At 40.9% G+C, this 19733-nt stretch overlaps 2 protein-coding genes across 2 annotated transcripts in view; both read right to left on the bottom strand.

The window, feature by feature from the left end:
• LOC148759140 (tubby-related protein 3-like) overlaps positions 1 to 12504 on the bottom strand; it is a 61067-nt gene extending 48563 nt beyond the window's left edge. The window contains 1 exon segment of the mRNA XM_088802095.1: positions 12350 to 12504. Coding sequence (XP_088658221.1) covers positions 12350 to 12390 — 41 coding nt within the window. The 5' untranslated portion in view covers positions 12391 to 12504.
• A 1686-nt stretch (positions 12505 to 14190) lies between these two features.
• On the bottom strand, positions 14191 to 19696 carry LOC148759142 (RAD9, HUS1, RAD1-interacting nuclear orphan protein 1-like). The gene is given in 3 exon segments (XM_088802106.1): positions 14191 to 15480; positions 16260 to 16511; positions 19582 to 19696. Coding segments are annotated over 2 exon segments (732 nt in total). The 5' UTR covers positions 16428 to 16511; positions 19582 to 19696; the 3' UTR covers positions 14191 to 14916.
• Positions 19697 to 19733: the final 37 nt, after the last annotated feature.

Below are 19733 nucleotides of genomic sequence, written 5' to 3' on the forward strand. Positions count from 1 at the left end.
GTTCCTCTGTTACCTCTGCATTAATTAAAGTCTGGGGGGGGAGATGTTAGAAAAAGATAGTTTACTGCAGCCTATGTGCTACAACATGTGTATGAGAATCTTGCTAGGAGGCCTAGTTCAGTGTCACCACTTGGAACTATTTCACCTCACTGACCAAGGCACTGTGCAGCTCTGCCAACTAGGAAATCATTACAGAAAAGCAGAGGCCAGGAGAGGTGAAACACAATGCAAGCTGAGAGAAAATACTTGAAAAACAGTTATCTATGAAGGACTGGTCCAAAAGATACCAAGAACTCTTAAAAACAACCCAATTAAAAACAGGCAAAAGGTCTGAACAAGCATCTCACCAAAGATACACAGATGAGGAATAAGCGTACGAAGAGATGCTCCCCATTACACGTCATTAGGGAACCGCAAATTAAACAATGAGATACCGCGGCACAGCTATTAGAATGACTAAAATCCCAAATACTGACACCACTAAACGCTGACAAACATGTGGAGCAACAGGAACTACTGCTGGTGGGGATGCAAATGGCACAGCAACCTTGGAAGACAGTACGGCAATTCCTTACAAAACTAAACATACTCTTACTATATGATCCAGCAATTATGCTCCTTAGTATTTACCCAAGTGAATTCAAAACTTTTGTCCACACAAAACCCTGCACATGAATTTTTTCTGTGTTTCTAATAGCCTTATTCCTCATTGTCCAAAGTTGGAAGCAACCAAGATGTCCTTCAATAAGTAAATGGATAAACAAACTGTGGTCCATCCAAACAATGGAATATTATCCAGTGATGAAAAGAAATGAGCTTTCAAGCCATGAAAAGATGTGGAGGAACCTTAAAGGTATATTAGTAAGCGAAAACCAATCTGAAAGCCAATCAAAAAAGGCTACGCATTATATGATTCTAACCATGTGAGATTCCGGAAAAGGCAACCCAGGAGACAGGGAAAAGATCAGTGGAGAGATGACGAGGCAGAGCACAGGAGACATTGAGGGCAGTGACATTATTCTCTATGACACTGCAATGGCAGATATATGCGATTATGCTTTTGTCCAAACCCATAGAATGAACAACACAAAGAGTGAACCCTAATGTAAACTATGGACTTTAGTTAATAACAATGTATCATTAAAGGATAATCAAGTAACAGTCAATCATCCTGGTGATACTGTATTCTCCTCTATAAGAGTCACCTGCTCAAGCCTTCTATCATTTTAGCAACATAGGAACAGATACCAACATGGAGTTGACTGAAGAACCGTCTTCCAGGAAATGATTTCCCACACATTAAACTGATTTTCTCTTTGAGTCCTTTTTCATTTATATTTCAAAGAGCCAACTTTGTGAACAATATTGTAGAGGAAAGAATCAAAGTCTTGGTTTTATAATGGAGGAAAGTTAAAAGCAGTTATTAATAATTAAGAGTATGCGAAATACAAGATTGAAGATTTGGCCAAGTTTAGCTTTTGGTTTCATTACTTGTAAGCTGTGATTTGGCCAACCCACTTAACCTGATTTTATTTTCATTATTCTAAAAGTCAAGGTTTTGAGGGTTAAATGATGTTTGTGAAAGTGTTCTGACAAGTAAATATTTTATTAGCAGATAAAACATAATATTTGGGGTGAAATGATGACAGGTGCCATACTCTCTTAAACCCAGGAAAGTGTCTGGTAGAGGACTGCAGGGGATTTTAGATTTCATGAAGACATGGCCCTTTCCTTCCAGAGAGTGACTGACTTTTTATTTGTTCTTGTCCAAGGTCACAAAGCTGGTTAGTGGCAGTCAGAATGTAGGTCTCCTGATTCTAATCACCTGGTCTTTCTACTACATTACTGCCTTTCACTCTTCATTCATTCATTCATTTGTTCATTAAAAACATTTTTATGGAGGATAAATTAAGTGCAAAGCATGCTGCTAAGTGCTGTGGGTGATTCTGATTTATCACACACAAATCCTTCCCTCAAAAAACACAGGGCCTAGTGGGATAAGACCAAACCGTAAGTGTACAGAGAGTAAAGCAATAGAGTATGAATAAACTATTATGTGATTTGGTGAGGGTCATTGGAGACTTGGTAGAAGTGACCATTCAGTCGTGCTCCAAACGGCAGGAAGGATTTGTCATAGGGTTTAAAGTAACAGCGTTTAAAAAAAAAAAGTACTAACTGTATGTAACATGTACCACACTAACGCAAGATGCTACCACTAGGGGTTACTGAGGTGGGTGAGGGCATATATGGGAACTCGCTGTACTTTCTGTTCATTTTTCTATATACCTAAAACCACTCTAAAAATAAAAACTATTTTTAAGACAAGGTAGTGTCAATACTATTAAAAGCACCTTCTGGGGTTCGTCTGACCCAAGATAGCCCCGATCTCTGGACCTATGCAGGTCATGTCTATACAGCTCATTTACTCCCTGCAGCCCTAGTTCCATGGCCATAGCTGACAGGTGGGTAGACACCTGACCCACGCTGAAGTAACCAGACTCTCCTGGGGTTTTTACATTGGATCTGAGAGCTCTGAGTTCAGTATAGGTTATTTAGTTAAGTCATTCAGCCTTTATCTCTGTTTTACAGTTGAGGAAACAAGCACAGCTAAGTAAAGTTACGTGGTCCCAACATCAGTACATGGCAGAGCCAGGATCCAAACCCAGGCAGTCTAGTTTCTAAAGCCTGTGCTCTCAACCACTGTATTTAAGAATATTGCTATTTTACATTTTATTTGTAACCAAGACTACTAAGACACCTACTAAAAAGCTGACACTGACACAAATTGATAGGATAGCTGCAACTGCTATCTCTAACTTTCTAATGGAAAGGACAGAGTTAACAGCTAAGAAAAACTAAACCGTGTTTCTCCGAAAATAAGACCGGGTCTTATATTAATTTTTGCTCCAAAAGACGCATTAGAGCTGATTGTCCAGCTAGATCTTATTTTCGGGGAAACACGGAATTTTATAAGCTACAGACAAGTTAGTCTGATCATTTTATACACATGATGAAAATTTATAAATGTGACTGAAAGGGAACAGGGTAGCATCCGCCCACCCCGTCTCCACCACAACTCCCCGCTGTACACAGTCCCTGGAGCTGCTCAGCAAAGGTTTACTTGAACAAATAGCAAACCTGGGCTAACATTAACGAAGAGATTTCTTTTTCCCCCAATACAGTCCCCGCTCATTGTTTCTTACAGCTTCCGTCTGCTTCCCCCTCCCCATTCTTTCAATTGATCATCCTCGCTCTGACTTTCATGCCTTCCTATGGGAAGTCAGATGACTAACTTTCAAAGAGAAAGAGTATTTCAAAACCACATGCATTTACAGGAATCCGAAGGTTGAATAAAAAAACCAATGAAAATCAACGACTGAAGCAGATTTTAATGCTTATGACCCCTGGACAGTTTCTTTAGAATTGACATAGAAACACAAATACAAACAATTCCTCTCTACAGAGCACAGTGAATAAATAATCATTCCTGCTTCCTGACACCTCAACTCCACCATATATATATATTTTAACTTTTCTTTATTTAAGTGTGTTTTTCCAGGACACATTAGCTCCAACTCAAGTAGTTGTTTCAATCTAGTAGTGGAGGGCGCAGCTCACAGTGGCCCATGCGGTGATAGAACCAGCTACCCCAACTCCATTACATTTTTAAACAACATACCCTTCCTTGTGAATTGTTTTGTCCGTGTAAAAATAGAAAAGCCATCAAGTTGACAGACAAAATAGAAAGGACAAGAGCGACCCAGTTTCGTTATTTCCTTATTCCCAATAAATAAAAAAGCCCAATTGTAAATAATGATTGCATACTTACTTTTTGTAGCATTAGTTTTCAAAATATTAAAAATACATTGGTATGAAATATAAGATTTCTGATCACTAATAAACACAATTTATACTCCCAGAGAAACTCATCTTTAGGCAAATTTACAAATTTTTGTTTCTATTATTCACTTACTACTTCCTGACTTTAGCCAACTGCCCAGTATGATTATACATTAAACTTTATATAGACTTTGTAGCTATTACTGTTGCACCGATATGAATAAAATACAGAAATATGGAGGCACTGATTTTAAACTCTGTCCCAAGGTGTCTTAATTATTGGAAAAGGGCAAGGGGCAAACCACCGGAACAGTCCACTCACTACCATTCACTGAAGGAATGAAATGCAGAGAATATCTTTAGAAGGATACACAGTAAGACGTTATCAGCGTTGCCTTCAGGGCAGAAAACTAAATAGGTAGGGGATGGGAAGTAGCCTCACTTTTCATTACACACACTTTTGATGCTTCTGAATTTTGTACCACATAAAGGCATTTTAAAAAAATGTATCATAAGTTAACTTTCTGGCCCATTACACGTGACTGAGAATAAAACAATTTGATACGATAAATGGTTGAAATCACTATAGGAGGCAGCCATGCTCTGCCATGAAGCAACCAACCCGCGTCTGAGTTACGATCAGTACTAACCGCAGCACGTGCTCACTCAGAATATACTCAGAGGCTCCACATGGTAGAATTCTAAAATGAAAAAAATGACTTTAAGTTTTGTTGATCATTTTTAAACTAGAAATTGAAACTGATGCCATTATCACAGTTAGGAATATGAACTGCCAGAGCACCGTCAGGAGCTACTTGCTCAGCTTCGGGCAGGCACTAGACATTTCTGGCCGCGCTCTAGTAAGAAAGCGGGTGTACACCTATGGTTCAATTGCAAGCTTGTGTGTCATGAAGCTAAATTTATCCACATCAGTATCTTTCATACAGTGTTTATGCTACAGCTGTGGTATCTGGAGATAGGCTCTACACTTCTCTGGGAGTTCTCATTTTCACTACAACGGAGCAACTACCAAATCAATGCTTCTGATAAGCTCTTAAGTGACATACACAGTAATTACTTTCATGACTTTAGAGACACTTCCAACACTCAAAAGAAAAGCAAAATTACAAAAAAAAAACCTCACTCACAGACATCAGTACTTTCTAAAATGACTAGTGAGACATGGTGCACAGAACTTGGAGGATGTGAAATATTTGATAAGTAAATGAATTTTAAAGTTACATGAAAAAGATCCCTCTTACTTATGCCTTAAAGTAATATTCTAATTCATCATCCCTTACTTTGACTTTGCAAAGTAGGTAAAAATTAGATATTATCATCCCTATTTTATAGCTGTATGGCTACAGAAAATAATTAAGCAAATGACAAGCGATTATCTGGTTACCTTGCCTAATTATGAGATATAATTTCAATACAGGTAAGCCTAAAACCATTTTTCTTTTAAAAAAAGAAAAAAACTGATTTTCAGTTTTAAACCTCAGATAAATCTTGCACAGATTTAGTAAAATAGTACCTACCCTATTGGCTGTACATATTACCATAGTCTTTTAAAAAGTAAATCTCAGAGATGCAATCAACCCAGTTGCTGAGATGATAGAGGCTTCTGCTCTATTCTTTGGTTTTCTCATTTATTTTTCTGTCAGTTATATACTTAATTGGGACAATGTTTCAAACTATACTCAGTATCCGTTACATCACATAATAGACCTTTAGTTTCACGGACAGGAATAATCAGTCTGAGGTTATTATTCTACATGAAAAAAGCTGGCAGCAGTGATTTTTACATACATTCTTAAATTTTAGCTCACTGTGCTGCTAATTCTTTTATCAAACGACATCTGAAAACCAAACAATGATGATTAATCTTCATAGCTACAAGGTGGTACATCTTCCAATTATACATTCAATTATACTTTGCTAACCAGAACTCTAACTCTTGCACCTGTGAATCAAAATTCCTATTATAACACTTCTGATAAAAATGTTGTGGCCATTCCCTATCACAATTGCCAGTAAAAATCTTGAACTCAACAATGTGCTTTGTTTCATCTACAAAGGCTATAATGTTAGCTATATAATCTTGGCTACCGTTGTTCCTACTTTCATAAGCAAATTTGCTGTTAGTTGTTGAGTTTTGCTTTAGTTAGCTTTATATTCTTTGTCTCGCTCGTCCAGCTTTAATTGGTTCTTATCCAAATTACAGGTAGCCCCTCAGCTGTACACTCATCTTTATCACCTGTAAATACTTACTAAGTACCAACTGTGTACTCATCATGTACATACAAGGGACTGAGCAACAAGAATGGATCATTGCTGTATTTCAAAATGAGCATTTACAATCTAAAGAAAAAATTTATAACCTTTCTGGAGGGAAATTTAGCAACCTCTACCAAAATTTAAACTCTGCATCCTTAAACATACAAAATATTAGGCCAAATATACAAAGATACATGTAACAAAGATGTTATTGTTTTCAATAGGATAAAACTGAGCATAATATAGTCTCTGTCGATAGATGAGCAATTAATAAAATATATGAGTGTCTTCAGTTGTGCGTCGAGGCTGCTTCCATGTCCTGAATTGATTCAAAACATTTACCTTTCATGGTCATTTTGACTTCGGGGAAGAGCCAGAAGTCTCCCGGTGCCAGATCCGGTGAATACGGTGGATAAGGACACACTGTAATGTTTTTATTTGATAGAAATTCCCGTACCAGAAGTGATGTGTGACACAGAGCGTTGTCATGATAGACGATGAGTTAAAAACACTCACGAAAGAGGACTGCCAGAGCTGCTTCAGAAAGTGGCAAGAACAACGAGGTAGGTATGTTGGAAGTGAGGGGGAGGATTTTGAGGGGGATTAATGGCAATGTGTCTTTTACTGTAATAAATTTTTTTATTTAAACATTCACCATATCTTTTGATATCTTTTTTTTTTTGGGGGGGGGGACAGGGGAACAGTGTGTATTTCCAGGACTTTATTGGGGAATAGTGTGTTTTTCCCAGGACCCATCAGCTCCAAGTCAAGTTGCTGTCCTTTAGTCTTTGTTGTGGAGGGCGCAGCTCAGCTCCAAGTCCAGTCCCTGTTTTCAATCTAGTCGGGGCAGGGTCAGGGGGGGTTGAGGAGGGGTGGGAGGCAAAGCTCACCATCCCTTGTGGAAGTCAAACTGGCAACACTGTTAAGAGCATGCGCTCCAACCCACTGAGCCATCCGGCCGCCCACTGGGAGCTCAGTGACAGCTCAGCCTCTCCAACACCGGTTATTTCTTGCCTTATTGATAATAGCCATTCTAACCAGTTGAGGTGGTATCTCATTGTGGCTAATGAAGTTGAGCATCTTTTCATATATCTGTTGGCCATTTGTATGTCTTCTTGGGAAAAGTGTCTGTTCAGGTACTTTGCCCATTTTTAATAGGATTGTTTGGTTTTATAGTTGTTGAGTTGTACGAGTTCTTTATATAATTTGGATATTAGCCCCTTAATGGAGGTATTGTTTGCAAATATCTCCTCCCATTTGGTTAGTTGCCTTTTTGTCCTGTTCATGGTTTCTTTTGCTGTGCAGAAGCTTTTTAGTCTGATGTAGTCCCATTCATCTATTTTTGCTTTTACTTCCCTTGCCTTTGAGGTCAAGTTCATAAAATCTTCTCTGAGTTCAGGGCCCATAAGTTCAGTACCTATATTTTCTTCTATGTATTTTATTGTTTCAGTTCTTATATTTAGGTCTTTGATCCATTTTGAGTTCATTTTTGTGTATGGTGTCAAATAGCAGTCAGTTTTATTCTTTTCTATGTGGCTTTCCAATTTTCTCAGCACTAGTTAGTGAAGAGGCTTTCTTTTCTGCATTGTATGTTTTTGACTTGTTTGTTGAAAATTAGTTGCACATATACATGTGGGTTTATTTGGGGGCTCTCAATCTTATTGCATTGTCTGTGTCTGTTTTTTTGCTAATAACATACTATTTTATTGTAGCTTTGTAGTATAGTTTGAAGTCAGGGAGTGTGATACCCCTGGCTTTGGGGAAAAAAAAAAAAAATTTATTTGATCCAGAAGTTAAAAGGATCTATTCTTTATAGATTTAAAATGGGACATTACTCAGAATCTAAGTTCATTCCATCTTTTGCTTTATTCTTCTTCATTCAGGGGCGACATTTTCTCTCTTCAGATATGCTATTATTCCCCTTCTCTTTCTTGTGGAAAGATGAAATTCCTTTGCCTAACAATACCAAATAAATATTTCCACTCCCTTTCCATTGGATGAAATTAACCCTCATTTTACGTCCCTAAAATGTCTGATTTCTTCAACTGCTCTCCCTAAAAATAATTAGAATGCAGTCGGTATCAGCTGTTATCATTTATATGCACAAATGGCATCCAGAGTATCTGGAATAGGTAGTTGGATAATACGTGAGAAAAAGAAAAGAGACTAGAAGTCAAAAGCCTGGATTTTACTTTTAACTATATATTTGTCGTGATCTTAGGTATCCCACCTTTCTAAGCCTTAATTTCCCCATTTATAAAATAAAAATAATAACACCAGCCCTTCCCTCTTCAGTGTTATGAAGCTCAAAAGAGACCAAAAATGTGAAAGAATTATGAACGCTGCAAAAGATAAACAAATATAAGCCATTATTATTGATAATTTTATCTTTACAGATCTTCCCTGTTTAAAAACACAGTTTAAGAATTTTACTTAGTCAAAAAACTCCTCTCCACTTTGCCTCTAACCTATATGACAACCAAATTAGCACAACAAAATGACATTAAGTTTCAATAGGAAACCAAGTCAATCTTCTATTAAATTTGTTTCATTCTAAAACCTAAAATCAAAGGCAAACTATAGATTTATTCAAGTTTCTTCCTGCAAAGCTAAATAGAATGATTTATTTTTCCAGAAGCCTATCTGAAAAACAATTCTTATTTTCTTCATACAGTCCTATTTTCTATATACAGAGGGTGCCAAAAGAAATGTATATACATTTTAAGAAAGGATAAAACTGTATTACCACTATACTGATGGTAACCACTTGGAGCACCTCTTGTAATTGCAGAAGTCAAATGTGACGTGCATTCATCTTTTGTTATTGGTATATATCAAGTATAACAATTTTAATACAGGTTTTTTCCCTTCTTAAAATGTGTATACATTTGTTGGCACCCTCTGTATTAATTATTGTAGAAAAATTAAAACTTGCAGCAACTATAGATCATATTCTAAAAATAGAGCTTGCTTATGATGAAAGTAGATATCAGAGTTGAGATATCTTACCCTGAAACTCAAAATCATCAAATTTTAAGTCTGGGAAAGGATTATTCAACACATAGACTATTTTGGGAAGGCACTCTAAGAAACCTATCAATGAATGAACCAGGTGACATGGAGACAATGAGAAAAGACATACTTTTCACGAAATAGCATTTTGTACCTTTTGAAATGTGAGCCATGTTCATTTAAATGATATATATTTATCACTTTATTAATTCGTAATAAATAACTGAGGGAATCTGAAGAAGCCCTCATTTTTCAGAGAAAAGTGAAGCCAAAAGAGATGATGAGCTGCTCAGGATCACACTGCGAGAGGAAGAAAAAGTTGGGACTGGCGCTCGGGAACCCAGCAGAAGCTTCCAGTGTCTCACCCTCATTACAACGCCATGTGGTAAAACAGCAAGTGCCATCTTCTTATGAACAATGAAAGGACTACTGTAATTCTTTTCAGAACTGTGATCCTCCAGAGGGTCTGTGACTCATGCTCGTCACTAATGCTTTCACAGAAGTTCTAAGGCAAAGAAAGGGGCAGAGATGACAACCCCATTATCAAGACTCACACCAAGTACTGAGTGGATACAGACAGCACATCAATCAGCACATGGATAACGTGTCTTCTCTCAGGCTGAGAGGATTGAAGCTGTAACCAGGCCAGGAGAATGTTGCCGGTTTCATTATTAAGAACTAAGGACGTCTGATGAGGCTGAATAGATTCGGCAGTACAAAGAGTTTCTTCCTAGTGCATTGACTTAGAAAGGCGATGACAGAAAATTCTTGTTTGAAAGAAGCCGTAACAATTCCACTGCGGAACTACTCTCAAATAGAACTAAGGAAATTATCAAGGCCCCTTCGAGTCCTGAAGTCCTCAAATACAGAGAAGCAAGACAGCTTTAACTACTTCTCTGAGTAATTCAAGCATACTTTTCCTCTTGGTAAGAAGAAACGTTAACCTTTTCTTTTAATGGGGACAGGTCCAGCGGAAACAAGAGTTTCCACAGAAAGGAAGACGAGAAGCCAGAAATGGAACTGTTCCAAAAAATGTCTGAGTCTGTCTGCTTGGACAGAAAGATCTTGGAAGAAAGGAAATGTATTACTTCCTATCCTTTCTAGGTCTGTATGTAGCCTTCACAATTGGAGAAACACATGCATGTTAGAGGTTATCAGGCCTTTACTGTACTTGCTGATATTTGCCAAACATACTGTAGTCACGTATTAGTTAATCTAAGAATTTTTAAGCACTGGCTAAGTCTGTTTGCCAACAATTTGTTGATCTGATGAAACATTGTAAAAAGGGAGAACATGAAAAGGATAACAAGCCTGGCCAAGACAGACGCTCCAGCTACTGCTACTGTTCATAGTTCTAAAGAGAAATCATGGCATACGGATAAACCACAGGTGAGGACTTTCTTAGTCACCTCTGGGTCACAAGGTCACATCATACTGAAAAGTCTCTCTTACCGCAAGTTCAATTCTTGATCAGGAACAAAAAGCCAGAGAGAGCTCAAATTCCAGCACCAGCCAATCACTGTCATCTACAGGGAATCTATAATGTCAAATGCCTAGTAGCCTCAACAAAGGTCCTCAGAGTGTTGTTTCAAATTCCATCTCCAATTTTCTCTAAATGTTTCAGATATAGGAAAAATATTTGAAGTTTATTTGTTAATAATTTTTCTACTTTGTTGAAAATAAATCTGCCTCATGGTAAAACAGTCACATAATTCAAAGAAGGAAAAAAAGTCATAGGAAACTTAAAAGTTGGATGTAATACTTCACATCAAGAGGTATTAATGACAAAAACTCTCTCAACGTATTTCATGAAAAACATTAAACACACAACCAGGAGCCAAAAAGCAAGAGACATTCCACTCTCTCTCAACAACAAATGAGTTAAACAGTAATAGAGGCTGCATTAATATTACCTAAGGCGGAGAAACATTTGGTGACTCACACATTCCCCTTTGATGTCAATTTCTAAATTAAAGAGCTGGTTTCTTTGGGAAGAAGACGGGGAAAACTTTAAAATTATCCCTTGAAACTTCAGGTCCAATAATTAACCATTCTGAATTTCAAAGTCAATTCCATGTTTCCCCCACACACACCAAAATCATAAGTCAGATCAAACATCTCGTACCCATGAAATTCACTGCCTTAAATTCATTCAGTTAAGATTTACTGAGTGCCCACAACTGAAGAAATACCATCTGAATTCAACGAAAACGCTCAATTTTAACTTGACATCCTCTGAGCACCTCCGTATTTATACTTGAAAATGTAGGTTATTTTTCTGTCGACTTAAAAAAAAGTGCAGTGAACAAATTCCACACAGCAGTTATTACGTAAATAAAACCTGATGAAAGAAGAAAATGGGTATTCTTTACCCCAATGCCTCCTTCGCGACGTTTTTAAACGGTTTAGAATTGTTTAAATACCTATTATTCTAAATATCGGACTAAATCCTTACATGCTAAATCTTTATTTGCCGTGGTAACGGTCTAAAAAGAGGAGAGTAGAGTTGAGGTGTAAGATTTAAATCTTCAGACAATGCCAAAGTTTTAAAGCAGTGATTTCGCGCCGCTCCCCATTAACTTTTCATTAAGCTGGCACATAAGAAATTGAGATTTCGGGTCGTTTTACTTCTGGCCGAGGCACAAAAAAGGGACATGGCAGAGAAAGAGGAGCTATGGTACGCTGCAAGCAAGGCAGCCCATCCTGACTAAGAGATAATTACTATAGAGCACATAGAGGCAAAAGAAGAATAGTTTTGCGTTTTCAGCCCTCGGATTCTGTTCCAGAATTCAGCACTGCCGGCCGAAAGCGACGGCTTTAGAGCAAATTATTAAATTTCGCTTCGATGACCCCGGGAGAGACTTCATCCAATCTCACGTATGACACTCCTAGGCGGTGGGGAGGCGCAGGGCTAACGCGTTTTGAGAAAGCGAGGCCCACAGAGGGCAAGGCGAGCTCACAACGAAAACTCCCAAGAGTTTCCCAAGCAGGGACTGAACACCTAGTCCCTGCTCCGGGGGCAGCCGCCGCTCCCCACAGCTCTGCCGGGAAAAGGGAGGGGTCCTCCGCCGCGGAGGGAAGAGGAGGCTGCAAACCAGTCCCTCCCTCCCGCACTTGAGCCCACCGCCCTTTCCTTCAGAGCTTCCAAAGAGGACCTCCACTGGCTCCCTCCGGCCCTCCGCCCCACTCAAGATGAGACCAGCCACCACCCCTTTCTGACCTGTCCCCGCAGGGTCCGAGTCGGCAGCGCGACGCCTCCATCACCGCAGCTCAGAAAGTGGCCAGCACGTCCAGAACCCGCCACCTACTCGGCTGCTAGGGTGGCAAGCCTGGCCAGCAACCGGCCCCGCCCCCTGACAACCGCACCAAGCACTGTCGCCACCGCCTATTGGCCCACGGGCCCGCCGCTCCTCTCTGATTGGCTCTTGCCGCGTTGCGGGAGGGTATCTAAGGAACAGAGGAACCCCGAGTTAAAGGCGCCGGCGCCTGCGCCCGCGCGGGGATGACGCGCTAGGTTTGGATCCCTGTAGAGCTCGCTGAGAGAAGGGGCCGAGATGGAAGAATGTGTTTCCGTCAGCGGCGTTGGCTCCCGCCGCCAGGAAGCCAGTCTGTCGGAGGAGCCGCCCAACCCCCACTAACCGCCACACGTGGACCGGCCTCCCGCACCCCCGCGGTTTGCACACAGTAACCATCCAGAGCGCTTCCCGAGGTCTGTAATGTTAAGGTTTACAGACTTCTGCCGGCTCCCTCACAGTCGGATCCCTTCCGGACACACCAGAGCCTAACCAGGAACCACACTTGTAGCCTCGCCAGCAGTCATTCCCACTGAAATGCATCTTAGAGTTACCTGCTCTGGCCCTGCAACAGCACAGAACTCCCTCAGCCTCCCCGAACCCAGCCCAAGCTTTTAAAGCATTCCTAGCCCTGCTCTACACTCTCCTAAGAATCTTTACTACCGTGTTTCCTGAATATAAGACCTACCCAGAAAATAAGCCCCAGTTAAGATCTCAGCCAGACGTACACATGTAGTTCGTTATGACGGTGTTCCAGAAGATGACATGACTGTAACTGCATAAATGTAGGTTGTTGTGCACGAAAAAATAAGACATCCCCTGAAAATAAGCCCTAATGGAGCAAAAATTAACATAAGACCCGGTCTCATTTTCAGGGAAACACAGTATTTACCTATGGACCACCTTCAGACATCCAAACACCTTAAAGAAATCCACTATCTAAAGCTGTACTCTCGTTTCCAATAAATCTTGTCTTCAACCATCACTTCCTTTCTCTCCATCAACTTACATACAGCATTATAGTCCCCACAAAACATCCTGACAGAAGTTATCGCAAGTTGAGTTGAGTTTATAGCATTCCAAAGTCAAAGTTGTTCCCACATTGCTTTTGAATTTCTATGAGGCCTAGAAGTTGGCACAAGATAGAAAAGCAGAGCATTGCACTTGCTGGGTCAGCCTCCACTCACTCTGTGACACTGAACACGGTTCATTATCTGTGCTTCAAATTCCCATCTATAAAATAAACAGAATAATCCTTGCTTGTCTACCTGAGACTGGACCTGACACAGAGTATGTTCTTAAAGCTGAGTGAATGGAGTTGCATGAGATGCTATTTGTATTGGTCGAAGGATAATGGATACATTTTGTTGACTGGGCAGTACTGCACTAACATTTTCACTGCGACTTTCGTCTATAGTCCAATGACATTTCCATGACGCTAACTGGGGCATTCAACCTAACCCAACGAGCTCAGTGTTCCAGAAAAGAAGTTTAGGAAAGCAGATGCACATTTTTCTATATTTTTGTGTTGTTCAAGAATGAATAACAATAGGACATTTTTATACTTTAATCATTTATTTTAATAAAATGTCGCACCTTAGCTGTATTTACTTAAAAATATAAATACTGTAATTATTTTCTGGATTTTTGACACATTTTGGAGAACAAACTTGAAATCAATTAACGCAGTGAAAAGGTTAATTACAATTAGTATTCTCTGAAAAGTTTCCACGTTTACTTACATACATTTTAAAGTTACCCCAAGAAATCATTTTCCCACCTTATTTATTTACAGCTTTGGCTGAAAATAAAAAACCGAAACACAACAAACCTAAGTAACTTACCCATGTCCCCTTTACCACCCTTGATCCTACTGTAGCCAAACAAGGCTTGCTGCTCTTTCTTCAGCACATGAGCCAGGGTTGCACAGGTGGCAGCTCAACTATAAAAAGTCAAGAGTTTGCTTTGAGTGTTTTCATCCATCATGTCATAGAGGAAGCTGCCACTGAGCCTGACAGAGTTGGTACTCAAAAATGTGTAATGAATTATTAGTTTGAATGAGGTGATTAAAGGATAAATGAGCAGTGGTAAAAGCAAACAAGGAAGACCTGTTGTGGAAGGGGCAGCATTGGCGCATACCGGCAGTCGGAATCAAGGTTCTCTAAAAACTTTCTGCAGTCATTTATTTACAAACACATTTTAAACAGTTACTACAAGATATTTAAAATTTTTTAAATGTTAACAAGAAAAATATAAAGTGAACTGTCTATACACTAAAAACTGTTTATAACAACATATTTAAACAAGCAAATCTGGGAATTGAATTCCCTTATGACTCCAGGGCTCTAGTTAAAATACCTTTCTTCTATTGGTGTTATTGGTGTTATTTCCATTTATTCTACTGATGTGCCCTTCTGTGAGCTGGAAAAGTGACTTTAGCAACTCGGTGAAAACCAGCAATCAATTTCTTGAGATTACTGTCTGAGAAATCTAGTCAATTTTTGACAAGGAACTGGCTATTGCTCAGCTTCCCTCTCTCCTGGAGGTAAGTGAAGAGGTTTCGTCGTCTCCTCCATGTGACCTTTACTCCATACTTCTCCTCAGGAGTGTCTTTAACCGGAACAGGCCCAGGATCTGGGCTCTCGGGAGTACTAGTGTGAAGGGAGTAGTTTGACAGGCTATTTTCCCTCTGATCTGGGGGAATGGGCCCCTCCTTTCCAGAAGATGACTCTGGGGTCTGAATATCAGGTGCAATGAACACATAAGGTAAGTTTTGAAGTGCATGTGCTGACAGTTCCCCACAGCTCTGGGGACTGAGCATTGGAACTAAGCGCCTTCCGGAAATGTCCTTTTCTGATTGACTAAGGCACTCCCTGGTTAAGGGGATCCCAAGTGTGGCTGAAGTGGTAGAAGACTGTGGACTCTCAAATGGTAGCTGTGGAAACATGGAGGTGGCAGATTTTCGACTTGAATGTTTTGCCTGGTCTCGGTGATGATGTTACCGTTTCCGGTTGGCTGGGAACCAGCTTTCCGCTGTTCCATCAAACTGAGGTGATACCTAAGGATCAAAAAAAGAGGCAAGGATAGCTGAGTACCAAGTATAAACCTAGGTAGGCAACTACATCTAATGACCAGCAACCAGAATCCTAAATGGGACCCACTATAGTAATGGACACAAAACAAAAATACCTACCTGTCTAATGGAACAGTAATAGAAAGGCATATAAGATTTGGGCAATCTAACATTTAAGTTTCTTCAACTATCATGGAGCAAGTATTATGCCTTGTCTAAGCAATCCTGAACAAGTTATATTTATTAAGCACTCCTAAGCAGAGTTTATGCTTTTGCTATACTTATACTACTTCCTTGACTTTGGTAGCTATAGTCTCTTCCCAGGGCTTTTAAACTGTCAAAATATGACACATGCCATTTCTGTGGGGTTTATTTGAGGTTCAATCTATTAACAAGTAAATAGAGTACCTAGCTAAATACTCTACACCTCTCATGAAGCTCAGAAAACAATCTCATTTTTCACTAGTTCTGCCATTTATCTGGCTTTCTCACCCAGGTCCTGGGTAATGAAACTTTTATACTGAACTCCTTCAAAGGAATGTGGGGGGAAGACTCCGATTCCAACTAACCTATGCCTCAGTTGGAATTTAGAAAAGAAGATACAGCAGAAGAGATGGCTGACAACAGACAGAAAGAGTATACTGCCTTCTTGTCCCTGCTCCCATGAATCTTATTCTTTGGAGGTCCTGGTTCAGCGAGCAGAAAAGTCAGTATTCTGAGAAGCTTAACAGAGTAAAGGTCAAAGTAGGAATCCCACGGCTTACCCAGGAAGTAATAGTGTTATGGTCAATGGGCTTGCTGGGTACCCGCATAGTGTGGGTGATGGGAGGCTGTGGCGATCGATAGCGGTGTTTGGGGCCCTCCAGTGGTTGTTGGTGGAACAGCAGCTGGGCTTTCCGGGACGTTTGGCCGCGTTTTTTTCTGGGAGGCATCAATAGGTGAATGAAGAGCAGTTAGTAACCACATGGTGCTGGCTGTAGTCAGGTCCGGAGAGAGGCTTCCGCTGCAACCCATGCCTGCAGAGAAGAAACAAAAGCTCTTCCTCATACTCGTCCAACCTGTCCTACTATCAACTTACCACCCCCACCTCAAGGTTGTGGGGAGCACAGCTTCCTATACCTACACTACCACCTTAAAACACGGTAGTTCACATTCAACATTTGTTCAATGAACATTTATCAAGCATATGTTAAGTGCCGTGCTGGATTTTAGGAATTTAAACATGAATAACCATTTATTCCAGGATCATTTATTGAGTGCCAAGCACTTGCTGGGACTCAGAGGTCAGGATGTCCCTGTTTCAAAGACTTGAGAAAAATCAAGCAGGGTAAGGGGTTAGGCTGACTGAGTGCTATTTTGGACAAGGTTGTCAGGGAAGACCTACCGAGCTTCCCCGAAAATAAGACCTAGCCGGACCATCAGCTCTAATGCGTTTTTTGGGCAAAACTTAATATAAGACCGGGTATTATACTATATTATATTATTATATTATATTATACCCAGTATTATATTATGTCATGTTATACCTCATCTTATATTATATTAAAATAAGATGGGGTCTTATATGAATTTTTGCTCCAAAAGACGCATTAGAGCTGATTGTCTGGCTAGGTCTTATTTTCGGGGAAACAGTATCTGAAAAAGTGATATTTGAGCAAAGACCTGAATGAAGAAAAGAGAACAAGCAAACAATAGAAAGATGTGAGCAAAGAATATCCCAGGCTGCAAGAGTAGTAAATGCAGAGACCACAAGGTGGGAATACGTCTGACTCATTCAAGAAACGGGAAGGTCAGCATGGCTGAACCGGAGAGTGGCAGATGAGAACCAGTTCATGTGACACAGGGCTTTACAGGCAAGGTTAGGGACTCTGGATTTAATTATTCTTAATGTGATAGGAAGCCACTGAAAGGTTCTGGACAGGGCAGTGACATAATCTGACTTATACTTTTAAAAAATAACTTGAGGGACTTTGTGAGAAAAGGTGGGTTGGGGGCAGGGATGAGAAAGGAAGCAGGAGCCCAGTGAGGCAGCTAGACTGCAGGGGTCCACTGGAGAGATGACAGTGGCAACGGCCACAGCAGGAAGTGTTGACATTTACCAGCCTCAAATGGACATGACATTGTGCAGCAATCAGCTATGTATCCTTGATCAACTCATTTTCCACAAAGATTATCCTAAAACTTTTCTACCTTTCTTAAAATTGTAGAACTCTCCTTCCCTCTCAACAAATGACCTTATTTCCTTCTTCATAAAGAATACAGGAGACGTCAAAGGAAATACATTTTCCAGAGTTCAAACATGCAAACCAGTATATATCTGCATCCATCCTCATTCTTTCTTCTGTAATTAGAAGTCAGTCCTGGGGAGGCTGGTTTGCTCAGTGGTTAGAGCGCAGTGCTCATAACACCCAGGTCATGGGTTCGATTCCCACATGGGCCAGTCAGCTGCACCCTCCGCAACTAGATGGAAAACAACTTGACTTGGCTGATGGGTCCTGGAAAAACACACTGTTCCCCAATATAATTTTTTTTTTTTTTTTAAAAAGTCAGCTCTTTTTGCTATTCTAAGGCCTTTCCCTCTGGCTGTGCTTTGGAGCCTTCCTCACTCTCTACACCTTTCTTAGGCAATTATCTACTCACATTTCAATAATCACCTAGACTTAAGTATTTATATATTCAGCTTAGGATTCTCCGTACTCGGAACCCACATATCCTGCTGCTTACTTGACAGCAACTAGATGTCTCAAATGCACCTCAAACTTAGCATGTTTAAAACTGGATTCCTGATCATTTCCCCAGCACCCCTGCTGCAAACGTGATTATCTTCCAGGACCCTTGCGTAGGGAACATCATCCGTCATTCAGCCAGAAACCTTGACATTTCCCTTTCCCCTCTCCCATCCAACACAACACCAAGCCCATCAATTTCACCTCTTAAGCTTGTCTTCCTTCTTTCTTCCCTCTCTTCCCCTGGTCTCTCCCCACCACCCTTTGAAGTCCAGCAATTCTGGCCTGGAGTATTGCAATAGCCTAACTGGTCTACCCTAACCCACTATGGCACCCCCTGCAGAGAGACCTTTTGAAATGCAAACCTGATCTTGACTCACTTTTGCTTAAAACGTTTGATCTTTGGGTAAGAACCAACTCCTCAGTTATGACTAAGTCCTGCCTGCTTCCTCAGGTTCCAGCTTCATCTCACAACACACTCCATTCAGGTCTCTTAGCTGAAACGCCTCAGACATTCTTCAGCCTTTGTAGCACCATGCTCCCTCCTGCCCCATAACATTTCACACATTATTCCCTTTGCTTTGAGAATTTCCTTCCCTTCTTTGCATAAAGGCATCAGATCTCACACCTAGCTTTCGTTCATCAGAAAAGCTTTTCCTGACTTACCCAAGGCAAGAGCTCCTTATTGTAGATATTCAAAGTTATCACTGACCTCTAGTTTATCACTTCACAGCTATAATTTTCCATTTGCTTATCTGATTCTTTGAAAAGGGCTGTGCCTCCCCTTCCTCCCATTAGACTATAAACTCAAAGTAAGGAAAGAACCTCCTTTGCCATTGTATCCTAGGAGGGCCTGGTACATAGTAGGTGCTCAGCAAAATTTGCTGAGTAAGTTAACAAAGTCCTTTATTACATATAAAAGATTGACTTGAATTGGGGGTGGATGAGAGATCAGGACTTGAAGATTTGGAGCTGAGGTAGGGTTTGTGGTGTGTAGTTTTTTTAATGGAGGAAACTTGAATAAGATTATATGCTGCCCTCAAAGACTCTCAGTCCAGTCGGAGGCACTGGACGATCGTTAGTTGGAGGTACATGGAGCACAAGCTCCCCCAGTAAGGAAATCAACCAGCGTAGGCTTTAAAAAGGTGGGAAGACCCCGAGGGAGGCGGGGAGGAGGGAGCCCGGGGCGATTAGGAAGCTACGGGGCCGCGCGGGAGAGCAGGCCGAGGGGGCACCGCAGGCGCCGCCGTCACCCCAGGTCCCAGCTATCTCCGTTAGCGCGCCACCGCCGGGGCCCAGTCTGCATTCTCTCTGCCTGCCCCCGCCGCTGCCTCCCCACGAGCCGGCCCAGCGGCCTCACCCGCCCCGCAGCGTCCCAGCCGCGGATCCCCTCGCCGCCGCCGCGTTCGAGCTCAGAATGCGGAGACACGGACGGACGCTGATTGGCGACGCTCCGTCACGTGACCGCAGCGCTCCGCCGGCGCCAATTTCAAACAGGGGAACAAACTGAAA

The sequence above is a fragment of the Rhinolophus sinicus genome, chromosome 1 (assembly GCF_057876585.1).
Source record: "Rhinolophus sinicus isolate RSI-liver-muscle chromosome 1, RSI-T2T, whole genome shotgun sequence".
NCBI lineage: Eukaryota > Metazoa > Chordata > Mammalia > Chiroptera > Rhinolophidae > Rhinolophus > Rhinolophus sinicus.